Source organism: Camelina sativa, chromosome 9, assembly GCF_030686135.1.
Source record: "Camelina sativa cultivar CO46 ecotype springtype chromosome 9, ASM3068613v1".
NCBI lineage: Eukaryota > Viridiplantae > Streptophyta > Magnoliopsida > Brassicales > Brassicaceae > Camelina > Camelina sativa.
The window spans coordinates 19,166,404-19,180,956 of NC_141888.1; the positions used below are offsets into that span (position 1 = coordinate 19,166,404).

The window sequence follows — 14,553 nt, forward strand, 5'->3', positions numbered from 1 at the left end:
TCCCATTATCACCTTTAAAATCTCAATAAATTAGCCTACATTTATATCCAAAAATCAAATTCAATGTTTAGTCATAAATTTATACATTTCAATCTCTTATTTCTCTTTGACTAAAATTATATATTGTCCTAATTTTAAACGGCCAAATTCTGCTACTATAATGGTTGACTGGCTGGTTTCTTAATATGTATATTTCATGTGATGTATTCTACTTCATACTCAAATTATTGTTATGATTCGAGGAAAATTCTAATGTCTCTGAAGCATTTTTCCTTTAGATCATGTAAATGATTTGCTCATTGCACAATTCATTTTTAAAGGAAAATGGAGGATTTAAGATCTCAGACAAGGAACTAAACTTTATGCAAGCATGTAAGGTAGTAGTCTGGACTGGTGGTTAGGTGGAGGAGAAAACCTTTACGGAATGACCAAACAATCAAATAAAAAATTTAGTTACTCTTATTTTCTCCTTTAAGCTTTTTTTCTATTGCCATATTGAGTAAAGTTTTCTATTAAGTTATGGAGACACACCATGAGCCTACGTGCATGTACACTACGACATATTCATAAAGTTAAAACAATGCAGCTTAGCCTAAGATATATATCACACAACGGTATAATTGTGTTAGAAAATGATTTTTTGAGTTTAAAATTTCATTATACATTCTTTTATTTATATATTATTCTAACTTGGATATTTGTTAAGATTACTACGGATAGGGAGACCTAAAGCTTAATATTGATGTTAGGGGTTACTAACAGTTAAAAGAAAAATAAATTACACATTATCTGAATCTGAGGATGAAAAATATGCAATATTAAGGAATATAATATTTACTTTATATCTCTAAACTTCACCATATTTAATAAAAGATTACTCATGGGATAAATTCAAAACTCAACAATGATGGTAGATCTCGGCTATTTCTGTAAAGCCACAGCGGAAACAACATCCAAACAAGTTATTGTCGTAGTTTGAAAGTGACATGTATTAATATGACTATATGAGTCTATAATTTTCAATAATCACAAAATTTGCCTTAAGTGTATTGCAAAATGGTTACATCGCAAAACAACATGTCCTAAAAGAGAATCAGTCTAAGCTTTTAAACATTTTGTTATTTAAAAAAGTAAACATGATTAATAAAATCCATTATACATGAGGGTGTAGTTTAATTACTTAAGATACATACTCTTCTCCCTAAAATTTATATAATTTTTATCAATTAAAAAAAATCCAATTAAGAAAGCAAAATACAGAAATATAAAAATCTAACAGTTAAAAAAGTTACCAATCGAACAAATACTAAGATAAGCCCGTGCGTAGCACGGGGCAACTCCTAGTATAGACTACGACAATGTTAGCTTCTGTTCCAAGTAAGTCTTTGAACCCTTTGGTTGCACGTGGTCACGAGAGAACTGAAGCAAAATAGAACAAACAAAGAGATAAGACTATACATCTTAGCTAGCAATTAATACATAATTCCCAGGACAGCTCATCACTATCTTTGGCACGAAGATAAAAGGCTTTAATGAATTTTTGTTTATTATTCGGAGCGGACTAGCCTAATTCCGATCACCAGGATATATCTAAACCCAACTTTCTCACAAAATTAATCAATCGAGCAAAAAAACAAATTACTTCCGTCCCAAGCATCCGTTAATGCTTAAGTTTGACGTTTTAAGACGATGACGAAACGTCGTCATCTACTCCTGTAGTCCTCTTCATCGAAAAATACTTAATAAGAACCTTTAGAGCATCCCTACCGGCCGGTGAGACATCCATAAAGGTAAATCTCAACAATACATTAACACGATCATTAAACTTTAATTTTAGTTTCTTCCTTAGCTCTGATTTAACTTTAACGCCCAAACAAATTAAGTTTTTAGTGATTTTAGAAGAGGACACCTAAGCCGAAAGCTGCTTAGTATCAATATTATTCTCTCGTCCTCCTCCTCCTCCTCAGCCGAACAAGAAGACTCTCTCTGTGATGTGACCGCCGGACGCGGTCGTCTACGATCGCGGTACGGACGCGGCTTGAGCTCTCGGCCAACTTTCAATCGGTGAAGCTGTTCACGGCCGAGGTTCTTGGCTTCGGATCTAGGGGAGAATCAAACGATAGAGACGGAGTTTGAAGGAATTCAAACGAGCCGTTCGAGAGATACTCCGGGAAGCCACAAACGGTTCAATCGGACAGTACGGATGCGGGACGAGCGGGTGGACATTTTCGAGGGAAACGATAGCGGGAAAGATTTGAGATGGTTCGAGGGGACTCGAGAAAGATGAAAGAGGACAGATGGAAACGTGATGAGGGAAAATACGGATGGATCGATTGACGACACAAGAGGTTTGGCTCTCCTCTTGATACGGTCGCTAACAAGGGCGAACCCGGTTCGCGTCTTGTTAGGGTTTTCTCAAGGTTCAATCCCGGATTGAAGAAAGAGAAGAGTGAGACAAGTTTCAAGAATCTCTCTTGAGGAAAAGTTTTATTTTCATACAAGTCTAAGGAGGAACAAGGGCTTAAAGAGAGTTTAAATAGCTAGGTCTAGATAGGAGCTTAAGGACACGCGGATTCATCTTGATCCGCACATCGTCCTTTTGACGTGTCCCCTTTACAAAGAGAACACATCGCCACCTTTTGACTAACACGCTTAGCCACAAACACTCTCCAACGTTCACAAACATAGGATCAAAAGAGAATATTCTCAAGTTCAAAATTAAACCAAAAATAAGAGGGAAAGAGAGATAACCGCCTTGGCTTTGCGCGTGAAGCAACTTAGCCTTTAGGCGTTTTGCGTTTAGCTCCATGCCTCGTTAAAACCTCCTCCGGTAAAACCCATTGGGACAAACCCGGAGTGAGGAAAAAGAGTACACTTCCTCGCTTAACGACTTGACCGTCTTCACTCTTGGGTAAGAGTGACGATTAAGCGGACTGAGCCCTCGGAGTCTTCGTTGGGTGGCTGGTGTCGGACGTAGGTTCGGACAAATAGGTTGAGCCGCTGTTTGGCCGCCTTTGCTGAGCTCTTGGAACGTGTGGTGGCTCCGGGAAGGATCGTTGGAGCCTTGGCCACGTTTGAAGAGGTTGCCCTGGTCGCGTCCGATGCGTCTTGGTCAGGCGTCTCGGTCGCGTCCGGTGTGTCTTGGTCTTCTTGGCTGAGGTCGCGTCCTGCGATCACATCATTCCCTCCCCCTTGAAAAGGTTTTGTCCCCAAAACATCTTCGTCTTCACCTACATCAAACGGAACGAGGTCAGTGACATTGAATGAGGTGGATGTACCAGACTCACCTGGAAGCTCAAGTCGGTAGGCATTATCGTTGATCTTCTCGATGACTCGGAATGGACCATCTCCTCGCGGGCTGAGCTTGTCCTTGCGTTTCTGCTGGAACCTCTCCGGCCTGAAGTGTAACCAGACCCAATCACCAAGTTTGAACAGCATCGGTTTACGTCCTCGGTTGAGGAAGCGTGCATACTGCTCGTTCCTTTGCTCTATGTTGGCTCGGACCTCCTCGTGCAAAGCCTTGACCATTTCTGCTCGTGCGACTCCGTCTTGATTCTCGGCTTCATTCGGTGGTATAGGGAGGAGATCCAGGGGCGTCAAAGGCTTGAATCCGTATGCGACCTCGAATGGCGACCTTTTCGTAGTTGAATGTACCGCTTGGTTGTATGCAAACTCGATGATCGGAATGCACTCGAGCCAGGAGCCTTTGTTGCTGGCGATAGCTGTGCGGAGTAAGGCGCCTATTGATCTGTTGACGACCTCCGTTTGGCCGTCAGTCTGAGGGTGAGCCGCGGTGGAGTACAGTAACTTCGTCCCGAGCTTGCGCCAAATAGTTCGCCAGAAGTGACCAAGGAACTTGGGATCCCGATCGGATATGATGGTGCGCGGAACGCCATGAAGCCTTACGACCTGACTAAAGAACAAGTTCGCCAATTGCACAGCATCATTGTTCTTATTGCACGGAATGAAGTGAGCCATCTTCGAGAACCTATCAACAACCACCATGATACTATCTTTATGCGCTAAGAGGGGTAGGCCGAGGATGAAATCCATGGAGAAATCGATCCATGGTGCGGTGGACACGGGCAAAGGCATGTAGAGGCCATGCGGGTGAGTTGTCGACTTGGAGGTGCGACAAGCTATGCAACGGCCGACGTGCTTTTCTACCATACTTCGCATCTTTGGCCAGTAAAAATGCTCCTTGAGCACGGCCAAGGTCTTGGTGATGCCAAAATGACCCGCTAAACCTCCACTATGGGCTTCACGAACTAGCAACTCCCGGATAGAACCATTTGGTATACACAGCCTTCGACCTCTGAACAGGAAACCCTCGTGAATGTAGAACTCGGTGTAGATTCCTTTCCCATGGTTCTGGAAGCAATCTCCAAACTCAGCATCTCCAGCATAAGCATCTTTGATGCTTTCAAAACCCAATACGCGCGCGTCCATTGTGGTGATTAGTGCATGCCGTCTTGACAAGGCGTCGGCGACTACGTTCTCCTTGCCCTTCTTGTACTTAATGACGTATGGAAACGACTCAATGAACTCCAACCATTTCGCATGACGTCTCTTGAGGTTGGTCTGGCTGCGGAGATGCTTGAGAGTTTCGTGATCAGTGTGAATCACAAACTCTCTCGCCAATAGATAATGTTGCCAAACCTCCATGGCACGAACGAGGGCGTATAACTCCTTGTCATACGTAGGGTAATTAAGCGTAGCTCCACTAAGCTTCTCACTAAAGTACGCCACCGGTTTGCCTCCTTGAGTCAGGACAGCTCCGACTCCAACTCCCGACGCATCGCACTCAACCTCAAAAGTTTTGTTGAAGTCAGGCAATGTAAGCAAGGGTGCTTGCGTGAGGCGTTTCTTGAGCTCGGTGAACGCCTTGTCTTGTTCCTCTCCCCATCGAAACTCGCTGTTCTTTTTGATCACGGAGGTGAGAGGCGCGGCGATCGTACTGAAATCTCGCACAAACCTCCGGTAAAAACTGGCTAGGCCGTGGAACGACCGGACTTGAGTGATGCTCGTGGGCGTGGGCCACTCCTCTATTGCGCGTATCTTCTCTCCATCGACCTTGAGGCCCTGCGAACTCACAACAAAGCCTAAAAAGACCAATTCATCAGCAGCAAACACGCACTTTTTCAAGTTTGCGTAGAGTTGCTCTTCGCGGAGGGTAAACAAGACAGCCTCTAGGTGTTTTACATGATCAGTCAAACTAGAGCTATATACCAATATATCATCAAAATAAACCACTACGAACTTATTGATAAACGATCTCAAAACATGGTTCATAAGACGCATAAAGGTAGAGGGGGCGTTAGAAAGACCGAATGGCATTACCAGCCATTCGTACAAACCCTGTTTTGTCTTGAAGGCCGTTTTCCACTCGTCACCCTCCTTCATCCGAACTTGATGGTAGCCGCTCTTCAGATCGATCTTTGAGAAGACACTGGCGCCGCTAAGCTCGTCTAGCATGTCATCGAGGCGTGGAATGGGGGTGGCGGTATTTGATAGTGATGTTGTTGACGGCTCGACAGTCAACGCACATCCGCCATGATCCGTCTTTCTTCGGGACTAGTAGCACTGGTACAGCACACAGACTCAAACTCTCTCGGACGTAATCTTTCGCCATGAGCTCTTTGACTTGTCGCTCAAGCTCCTTCGCCTCTTCGGGGTTGACACGGTAGGCCGGCCGGTTGGGAAGCTGCGCTCCTGGGACTAGATCGATCTGATGTTCGATGCCTCTGATCGGTGGTAGACCTTCGGGGAGTTCTTCGGGAAACACATCGGCGAACCGCTTGAGGACGCCGCGTATGACCTCCGGTAAGGCTTCTAGTGAACCATCAAGACCTGAAAGCAATGCATCTCGAAACAACATCAAAATCACTTGGGCTGAGTCCTTAAGGGACTTTCTAACATCACCATATTGAATCAAGAAATTCTTTTTATCGTTCGAGTCTTTAGACACCTTGTCTTGCATTTCATGTACTTGCGTGGGGCTCAAGGGTCTCAAGCAAATACGTTTGTTGTCATGAACGAAAAAGTATTGGTTAGTATGGCTGCAGTGTGTGGTGCGCTTATCAAAGTGCCATGGGCGCCCCAATAAGAGGTGGCTAGCTTGCATAGGCACCACATCACAAAGAACTTGATTCTTATACGGACCGATACTGAATGGGACCGTGACTTGTTCCTTTACTTGGATCACGGTCTTATCATTTAATCATCTCAAGCGATAAGGGCGAGGGTGGTTTGTGGTTTCAAGAGAAAGTTTCTTGACAAGACTGGAACTTGCCACATTAGTGCAAGAACCTCCGTCTATGATCAAGCCACAAACGCGACCACTTACAGTGCATCTCGTGTGGAAGATGTTGTCACGTTGGTTGGCGTCATCCGTGGCTACACCGGCGTTCAGGATGCGGTGTATCATGAGCAGCTCTCCGACCTCGGGTTCCGCAACAGCTTCTTCCAGCTTGGTTTCTCCTCGCACCATTTCTTCCGCGGCCTCATCGTCGGACTCGATCTCGCCAGCCTCGGTCAGTATCATCGTCCGTGCGTTCGGATAATCACGAGCGTAATGGCCTCTCCCTTGACACTTGAAACATACAATGTCGCGGCTCCGGACGTCGGTGGTGTTGCGTCGCGGATCTTGGCGCTCATTGGTGGCCGGCTCCCTAGGTTTGAACCTTGAGTCCGCGCTGGTCGCCTTTGGTTTTTCCGGCAATCGGTTTGATGGCGACGCGTTAGGAGTCCAATTGGCAGCCCCTTGAGTTCGGCCACGAGGCGCAGAGGCGCTCTTCTTCATGATTTGAGTCTCAATTTGCACCGAGAGATGCAACAATTCTTCAAAGGTTTGATAGGGTTGGCGCTCGACCTTGCGCGCAATGCGCTCTTGCAATCCGTCCAAGAATTGAGCCATAAGTGATTCTTCGGAGTCATCGACTTGCAACCGGTTGCGCAAGTGTTCAAATTCTTCGTAATACTCCTCCACGTTCCGTGCACCTTGCGTTAGTCGCCGAAACTTCTTCTGGAGCTCGCGGTGGTAGTAGGGAGGCACGTAGCGTCTTCGCATCTCTGCTTTCAAGACCTCCCAAACAGTGATAGGTCGGTCGCGGTTGCGTAGTTGTTCAGCTTGCAGTCGATCCCACCAGGTAAGGGCGTGATCGGTGAACTGTGCCACCGCATATTGGACCTTTCGTAGCTCCGGATAGCCATGGCACGAGTATAAGTGGTCCATGCGACTTTCCCATTCAAGATAGGCCTCGGGGTCTGACTTGCCTGCGAACGTTGGTGGGACCATCTTGTGGTGCGGCTCATAACGTCTCGGACCTTCGTCGTCTTGATCGTCATAGCGGTGTCGTCGTCTAGGCCTCGGTTCAAAGTCATCATCGGACTGGTCACTCGCCGGCTCGCGTCGTGGTCGCCTCGCGGGTAACGGATCTTCGCGAGGAGGGTTCATAAGTTCAATCCTCGTGAGGCGATCAGCTAGTTGCTCTAGGCCGGTTCGTAATGCAACGAGGGTGACACCAATCTCTGGTGGCGCTGGTGGAATTTCTTCGGCCATCGTACGGACTGGTTGTTGGTGACGTGGCGTGGCTCACACAAAAGAAAAAGAAAACCACACGTGAGTCTCACACGCTCAAGAGGACCACACAAAGATTCGTTCCTCTAACAATGATTGAGGACAGCTATGACACATGCAATCCTATGACTAAAACAAATAAAGCAAAAGCAAAAGTAAAAGTGCTACGCGACAAGAATTGATTTATGCCTAAGACCGGAAACACAAAAACTAATCGCGAAACTAGCTTTATGGATCTAAAAGTAAGCTCACAAGAACACAAAGGAACAGAGATATGAACACGAAGAACAAATGCGAATTCTAACAACCTAGGCGGACGAAAGACAATTCTAAGCATGCACCAAATTAAACCAAAAGAACAAGCGAGTCCTATGGAGCTAAAAGATGCAAGCTTTAAACTTAAAGATTGAAACTTTAAAAGGAACAGAGAGTTCTGGAAAGAAACAACCTCGTAGGAGCTTTGAAGCTCTGATACCAAGCTGATGTGACCGCCGGACGCAGTCGTCTATGATCGCGGTACGGACGCGGCTTGAGCTCTCGGCCAACTTTCAATCGGTGAAGCTGTTCACGGCCGAGGTTCTTGGCTTCGGATCTAGGGGAGAATCAAACGATGGAGATGGAGTTTGAAGGAATTCAAACGAGCCGTTCGAGAGATACTCCGGGAAGCCACGAACGGTTCAATCGGACAGTACGGATGCGGGACGAGCGGGTGGACGTTTTCGAGGGAAACGATAGCGGGAAAGATTTGAGATGGTTCGAGGGGACTCGAGAAAGATGAAAGAGGACAGATGGAAACGTGATGAGGGAAAATACGGATGGATCGATTGACGACACAAGAGGTTTGGCTCTCCTCTTGATACGGTCGCTAACAAGGGCGAACCCGGTTCGCGTCTTGTTAGGGTTTTCTCAAGGTTCAATTCCGGATTGAAGAAAGAGAAGAGTGAGACAAGTTTCAAGAATCTCTCTTGAGGAAAAGTTTTATTTTCATACAAGTCTAAGGAGGAACAAGGGCTTAAAGAGAGTTTAAATAGCTAGGTCTAGATAGGAGCTTAAGGACACGCGGATTCATCTTGATCCGCACATCGTCCTTTTGACGTGTCCCCTTTACAAAGAGAACACATCGCCACCTTTTGACTAACACGCTTAGCCACAAACACTCTCCAACGTTCACAAACATAGGATCAAAAGAGAATATTCTCAAGTTCAAAATTAAACCAAAAATAAGAGGGAAAGAGAGATAACCGCCTTGGCCTTGCGCGTGAAGCAACTTAGCCTTTAGGCGTTTTGCGTTTAGCTCCATGCCTCGTTAAAACCTCCTCCGGTAAAACCCATTGGGACAAACCCGGAGTGAGGAAAAAGAGTACACTTCCTCGCTTAACGACTTGACCGTCTTCACTCTTGGGTAAGAGTGAAGATTAAACGGACTGAGCCCTCGGAGTCTTCGTTGGGTGGCTGGTGTCGGACGTAGGTTCGGACAAATAGGTTGAGCCGCTGTTTGGCCGCCTTTGCTGAGCTCTTGGAACGTGTGGTGGCTCCGGGAAGGATCGTTGGAGCCTTGGCCACGTTTGAAGAGGTTGCCCTGGTCGCGTCCGATGCGTCTTGGTCAGGCGTCTCGGTCGCGTCCGGTGTGTCTTGGTCTTCTTGGCTGAGGTGGCGTCCTGCGATCACATCACTCTGTCTCCGTCAGACAAATCTCGCGAACAAAATCTGAGAGATGGGTTTCTTCTCTTTCCTTAGAAGAGTTCTCTTCGCTTCTCTCTTGATCCTCTCCGCTTGGCAAATGTTCAATGACTTTGGAGTTGATGGTGGTCCTGCAGCTAAAGAATTGGCTCCAAAGCTTAATTTGGCTAAGGCACATCTATCTTCTAGATTAGGGGTAAATTTGCCCAAGATAGAGGTGAGGCAAGTCGTTGTCACTATTATTGCCCTGAAAGGAGCTGGAGGCTTACTCTTTGTTATCGGAAACATCGTTGGTGCTTATCTTCTGGCTTTCTACTTGGTGGTTGTCAGTCCCATTCTGTATGATTTCTACAACTACGGACCTCAGGAACGTCATTTCTCCCTTCTGTTGACTGAGTTCTTGCAGAGTGTTGCACTCTTGGAGCATTGCTCTTCTTTATTGGAATGAAGAACTCGGCACCGAAGAGGATGTTACGTTGAAGAAGAGGACACCTAAGCCGAAAGCTGCTTAGTATCAATATTATTTTTCTTCTGGCTTTTGCCATGAGCAATACCTTTGGCTTTTCCTTTTTTCCCGATGAAATATTTTCTTAGAACTTTGGTTTTCTTTCTCTTTTAGGATTTCTTAGGATAGCTCAGTTATGATATACTTCATATTTTACTTTGATTTGATATTGGGAATTTTGAAGTTTTGATTTGTTGAAACTTGAACCATGCATGATGCAAATGTTGAACACCGATTTAGCAAAAAAAAAAAAAAAAAAAAAAAAAAAAAAAGTTTTTAGTGATTTTTCTTACGATATATTAATTGTCTTGCAAAATACATGCTGAGTGCCGGTGACTAAGATAACGTTACGTGAGGGGGGGTCAGCTCTTCACGTGAACCCCACGTGCCCATTTCACGCATCAGCTCTCGCTACCGTTCACAATTTACGCGAATTTTTAAATAATTAAATTAGAAACTACCATGATCTGATCCAGTGTTTCGCTCCTTTCTCTACTCCTATACGTATCCTACGTGTCAGAATCTGGTTAGTCGTACACTTTTCGTAGCCGCAAATCTAGCGATCACCATTATTATTTCTCTCATTCTCTCACTCATAAAACTAACTTCTCCAGATCTTTTCCTCTTCTTCTTCTTTACTTACTTACTCATCATCATCATCATCATCATCATCATCATCAGAGAAGAAGATCTGAGGAAATACAAAAATGAAGCTCGGAATCATCATTGTTGCTATGACGCTAATGCTCGTACTCGCCTCCGGTGAGATTTTAACTAAATCCTCACCAGCTCCGTCACCGGATCTCGCCGTAAACTCAGCAGATTCGCCTATGATTCACCGCGCACATCCGCCGGAACTCGGATCTCCTCCTTCTCCAGCGCAATCTCCAATTGAATACTCTTCTCCTCCAGAACCTGAAACGACACACTCTCCTTCTCCTTCTCCTTCTCCGTCGAACTCTCCGCCGTTACCGAATGATTCTCAGTCTCCTTCTTCGTCTTCATATCCGTCTCCGTCTCCGTCGGAGGAAGCTAGTGATATCAACCACAGCGATATGACTGGGATTGAAGGGAAAAAATCACCGTCCGGAGAAGGAGGAATGAGTGGAGGGAAGAAGGTAGGGGTAGCTTTCGGAGTGATTGCGGCGGTGTGTGTGGTTGGAGTCGCCGGATTTGTGTGCAAGAAACGGCAAGAGAATATTCGCAGATCTCGTTACGGTTACGCCGCCAATGAGATTTTGTAGAGAGAGAGATCCGGCGACGAAAGGCTGAATTAAATTTTTGATTTTTTTTTTCTTTTTCTGGTAACTTTTTAAATTTGAATTCGAAAACATTTATTGATATATTTTTTTTTTCGTTCGTGTTATTTGTATAATCTCTGAAGTTTATGATCTCCGGGTGATTAGGTTCCCAATCATACGTGATAACTTATGTTTAATAATGCATTCTAATATACAAATAACATTTAAGTATTTTTGAAGTAAATTATTTTTGAATTTTAAAAACTTTGAATTCTGTTGGAGATTTGCTAAATTTGAAAAAAATACTATAACATTTTCTAAAGAGAAATGCCCTAAAATGCTACTCAAATAGTTTTTTTCCTCAAATACCATACATTCCTTATTTTTCCATCAATACGTTCATTAATAAATATAATGACTCTTTTATCCTTGCATTTTATAAACCCAAATTGTGTTAAGATTTTATAAACTCAAATTATTTCTTCCACGAGATACGATGGCACCAACTTCTCCGACGAGATCTTCCGGTAACGATTAGCTCCGTCGTTGTGTCCCATCATTTACGGTGATATCTGTCAACTTTGTCTAGCTCCGATGTCAGTTTAGTGATCGATCCTGCTTAATTTGATAGTGGTTCCTCTCGATTCGCAATTTCAATTTGGTAGTGGTTCCTCTCGATTCATATTGAGATCTAGCCTCAATCGCAAGGTGATCTCTAACTGATTAGTGACTATGATTGAGTTATACTCTGTTTGTGGGGAGTGGAAACAAAACCATAGAGGAGTATGGGATTTTGCAATTGATTCTAAAAAAGGAGGATCTCTTAGTGAAGTAGATGAGAATATCACATATAAGGTTTTAGCTGAGATGGTAATTGAAGATTTTGGATTTGATTGTTTAGTGAATGATATCAAACTTAGCTATAGGCTTTCTTCAAGGATGAATTTGATGGTAGAAGATTCTCCACCAATGTATTTGCGAAATGATCGTCAAGTACAGACATTTTTCAGGAAGTTTCAAGATGACCCTGAGTTGAATCGTTTATGTGTGACTGTAAGTGAATACACTGTAGTTTTCTTACTGCATTAGTATGTCTTTCTTATATATGATGTTTTTTTTTTGTTTTTTATGTAGTTGCCTATTGATTCTGGGAATGTTGAAAGTAATACTCTGTCAGCTACTTTAGAGAACAACCGATGCATTCAAGGTTTTCAGTTTTCAAATAGTGATATATCTGTTGCATCAGTTCGTTATCTAACCAAGGTAAACTTGGCTCTATTTTTTTACTCAAAAAACAATGTCTTACAAATGATAGAATACATATGTGCTTTTTGTAATAGGTGCTTGCTGTGAAGAATAGAGTCATATATATTAGAATCTTTCTTTGTGCATTAAAAAGGATATGATGAAATCAAGTCTGATATCTATATGTTAGGAAAGTCGTCCTAAAGTCTTTATCAGATATCCCCTAATGTTTACATTTTATATGTAGGAGTTTCATGAACCAAGTGGAAGTGGCGCCACAGTTTCTGAATCACATTCTGATACCTGTTCATCTGCTGAAAAAGTGATTTATGATGGTATTCCTAGAGGTTTTTCACATCACACTCAAGGGACTGATTATATACATGAGGGGAAATATTTCAAAAACAAAGCAGAGTTGATGATGAAGATGCGGCTGTTTGCACTTGAGTTCAAGTTTGAGTTCAGATCTTTGTGGTCAGACAGAACAAGATTGATATTGGGTTGTGTCGACCCTAGTTGCAACTGGAAGATGCGTGCAATGAAGCTCAAGTCATATGATTTCTTTGTAGTGATTAAGTATATGGGAGAACACAATTGCGATACAACGTACAGGAATGAGAACCATAGGCAAGCCACTGCAAAACTCCTTGGTTCTTTTATTTGCAGTCATTTTGCAGAAAAGAAGGCTGGACTCAAGCCAAAACAGATAATTGAGAGAGTTAGATTAGATCATGGTGTTCATATACAATACAAAAAAGCTTGGAGAGCAAAAGAGGCAGCTCAGATTTTGGTTAGAGGAACTCCTGAGGACAGTTACCACAACATAGCAAAATGGTTGTTCATGGCTAAGGAAAGAAATCCAGGATCAGTTGTTTATCTTGAGATGGATTCTGGTACTAAATTCAAATATGTGTTCATTGCATTCGGTCCATCGATAAGAGGTTTTGATTTGCTGAGAAGAGTGATTGCAGTAGATGGTACCTTCTTGAAGGGGAAATTTAAAGGATCTTTATTAGTAGCTACAGCACAAGATGGAGATCATCACCTATACCCGATAGGCTTTGCTATTGTTGATTCAGAAAATGATAAATCTTGGAATTGGTTTTTTAGGTGTCTCCGTACTATCATACCTGATGCCCCAGATTTGGTGTTTGTCTCTGATCGTGCATCGTCCATTGCAAAAGCACTTATAGAGTTGTATCCAGCATCACATCATGGAATCTGCAAATACCACCTTGGAAACAACATCAAAGTAAGTTTCAAGGGTCAATCATATTTGCCACTTCTTGAATCTGCAGCCATTGCTTATACTCGTGAAGAGTTTGCTAAAATATTCATCCAGATTCAAGATGCAAATCCTAAGTTGGCTGAGTATTTACAAAAGGCTGATTTCAGAAAATGGGCTTGTTCCTATGCTCCTTCTAATCGTTACAATATTATGACAACAAACATTGCTGAATCATTTAATTCGATGTTGAAAGAACCAAGAGAGTTGCCAGTTCTTTCTCTCCTTGAGACAATCAGGCTAACTTTGACTTCGTGGTTTCATGAGAGACGTGAAAAGGCTGCTAAACATGACAAGCTTGTCACGCCGCAAGTAGTGAAGAAGTTGGTATCAAGGTTCTCAGCTGCAATGAAACTTGACGTTTTCCAAGTTGATGAAGACGAGTTTGAGGTGAAGGACAACATTAACAAGTTTGTTCACTTGAAAAACATGCATTGCAGTTGCTGTGTTTTTGACATCGACAAAATTCAGTGCATTCATGCCATTGCTGCTGCGAAGCGTTCAAATAGGGATGAGAAAAAGTTTGTTCATGTTTGCTACTTGACTGAGACATGGGCTAAAGTATATGCTGAAAGCATACACCCGAATGGAGATATAAATGATTGGATTTTCCCTGATTCTATAGAAGAATTCTTTTGTGCACCTCCATTTAGTAAGCCAAACACTGGGAGACCACCAAAAAAAAGAAAGTGATCTGTTGGAGAATTTGGGGTGCTAGGTTCAAAGTCTCAGAGTCACAAGTGCAGTAGATGTGGCACAGCAGGACACAATAAGAGTACATGCCGACTTCCCATATGATTATCGGTTAGTTATAAATTTCATACAACAAAGCTATATGTTGAATCTGTGACATTTTTGGGATATGTATTTTAACATTTTTTATTTTTTTTTTGTAGGTGTTGTAGAGGATGATACAAATAGGATGATGTGTTTCATACTTTACAGTATTCTATTCTTTAATTTCAATTTATAGTTTTCATTTGATTGGGTAGTCATTCTGTTATGTGAAACATAAGAC

The 14,553-nt window shown here is 43.2% G+C and overlaps 1 protein-coding gene and 2 pseudogenes across 1 annotated transcript; all 3 read left to right on the forward strand.

Annotated features, from left to right (window-relative positions):
- Positions 1–9,254: 9,254 nt before the first annotated feature.
- On the forward strand, positions 9,255–10,042 carry LOC104710980 (uncharacterized; annotated as a pseudogene).
- Positions 10,043–10,308: 266 nt separating this feature from the next.
- On the forward strand, positions 10,309–11,236 carry LOC104710981 (uncharacterized). Its single transcript, XM_010427644.3, has one exon. The coding sequence runs from the start codon at positions 10,472–10,474 to the stop codon at positions 11,006–11,008; it is 537 nt and encodes a 178-aa protein (XP_010425946.2). The 5' UTR covers positions 10,309–10,471; the 3' UTR covers positions 11,009–11,236.
- Positions 11,237–12,506: 1,270 nt separating this feature from the next.
- On the forward strand, positions 12,507–14,333 carry LOC104715274 (uncharacterized; annotated as a pseudogene).
- Positions 14,334–14,553: the final 220 nt, after the last annotated feature.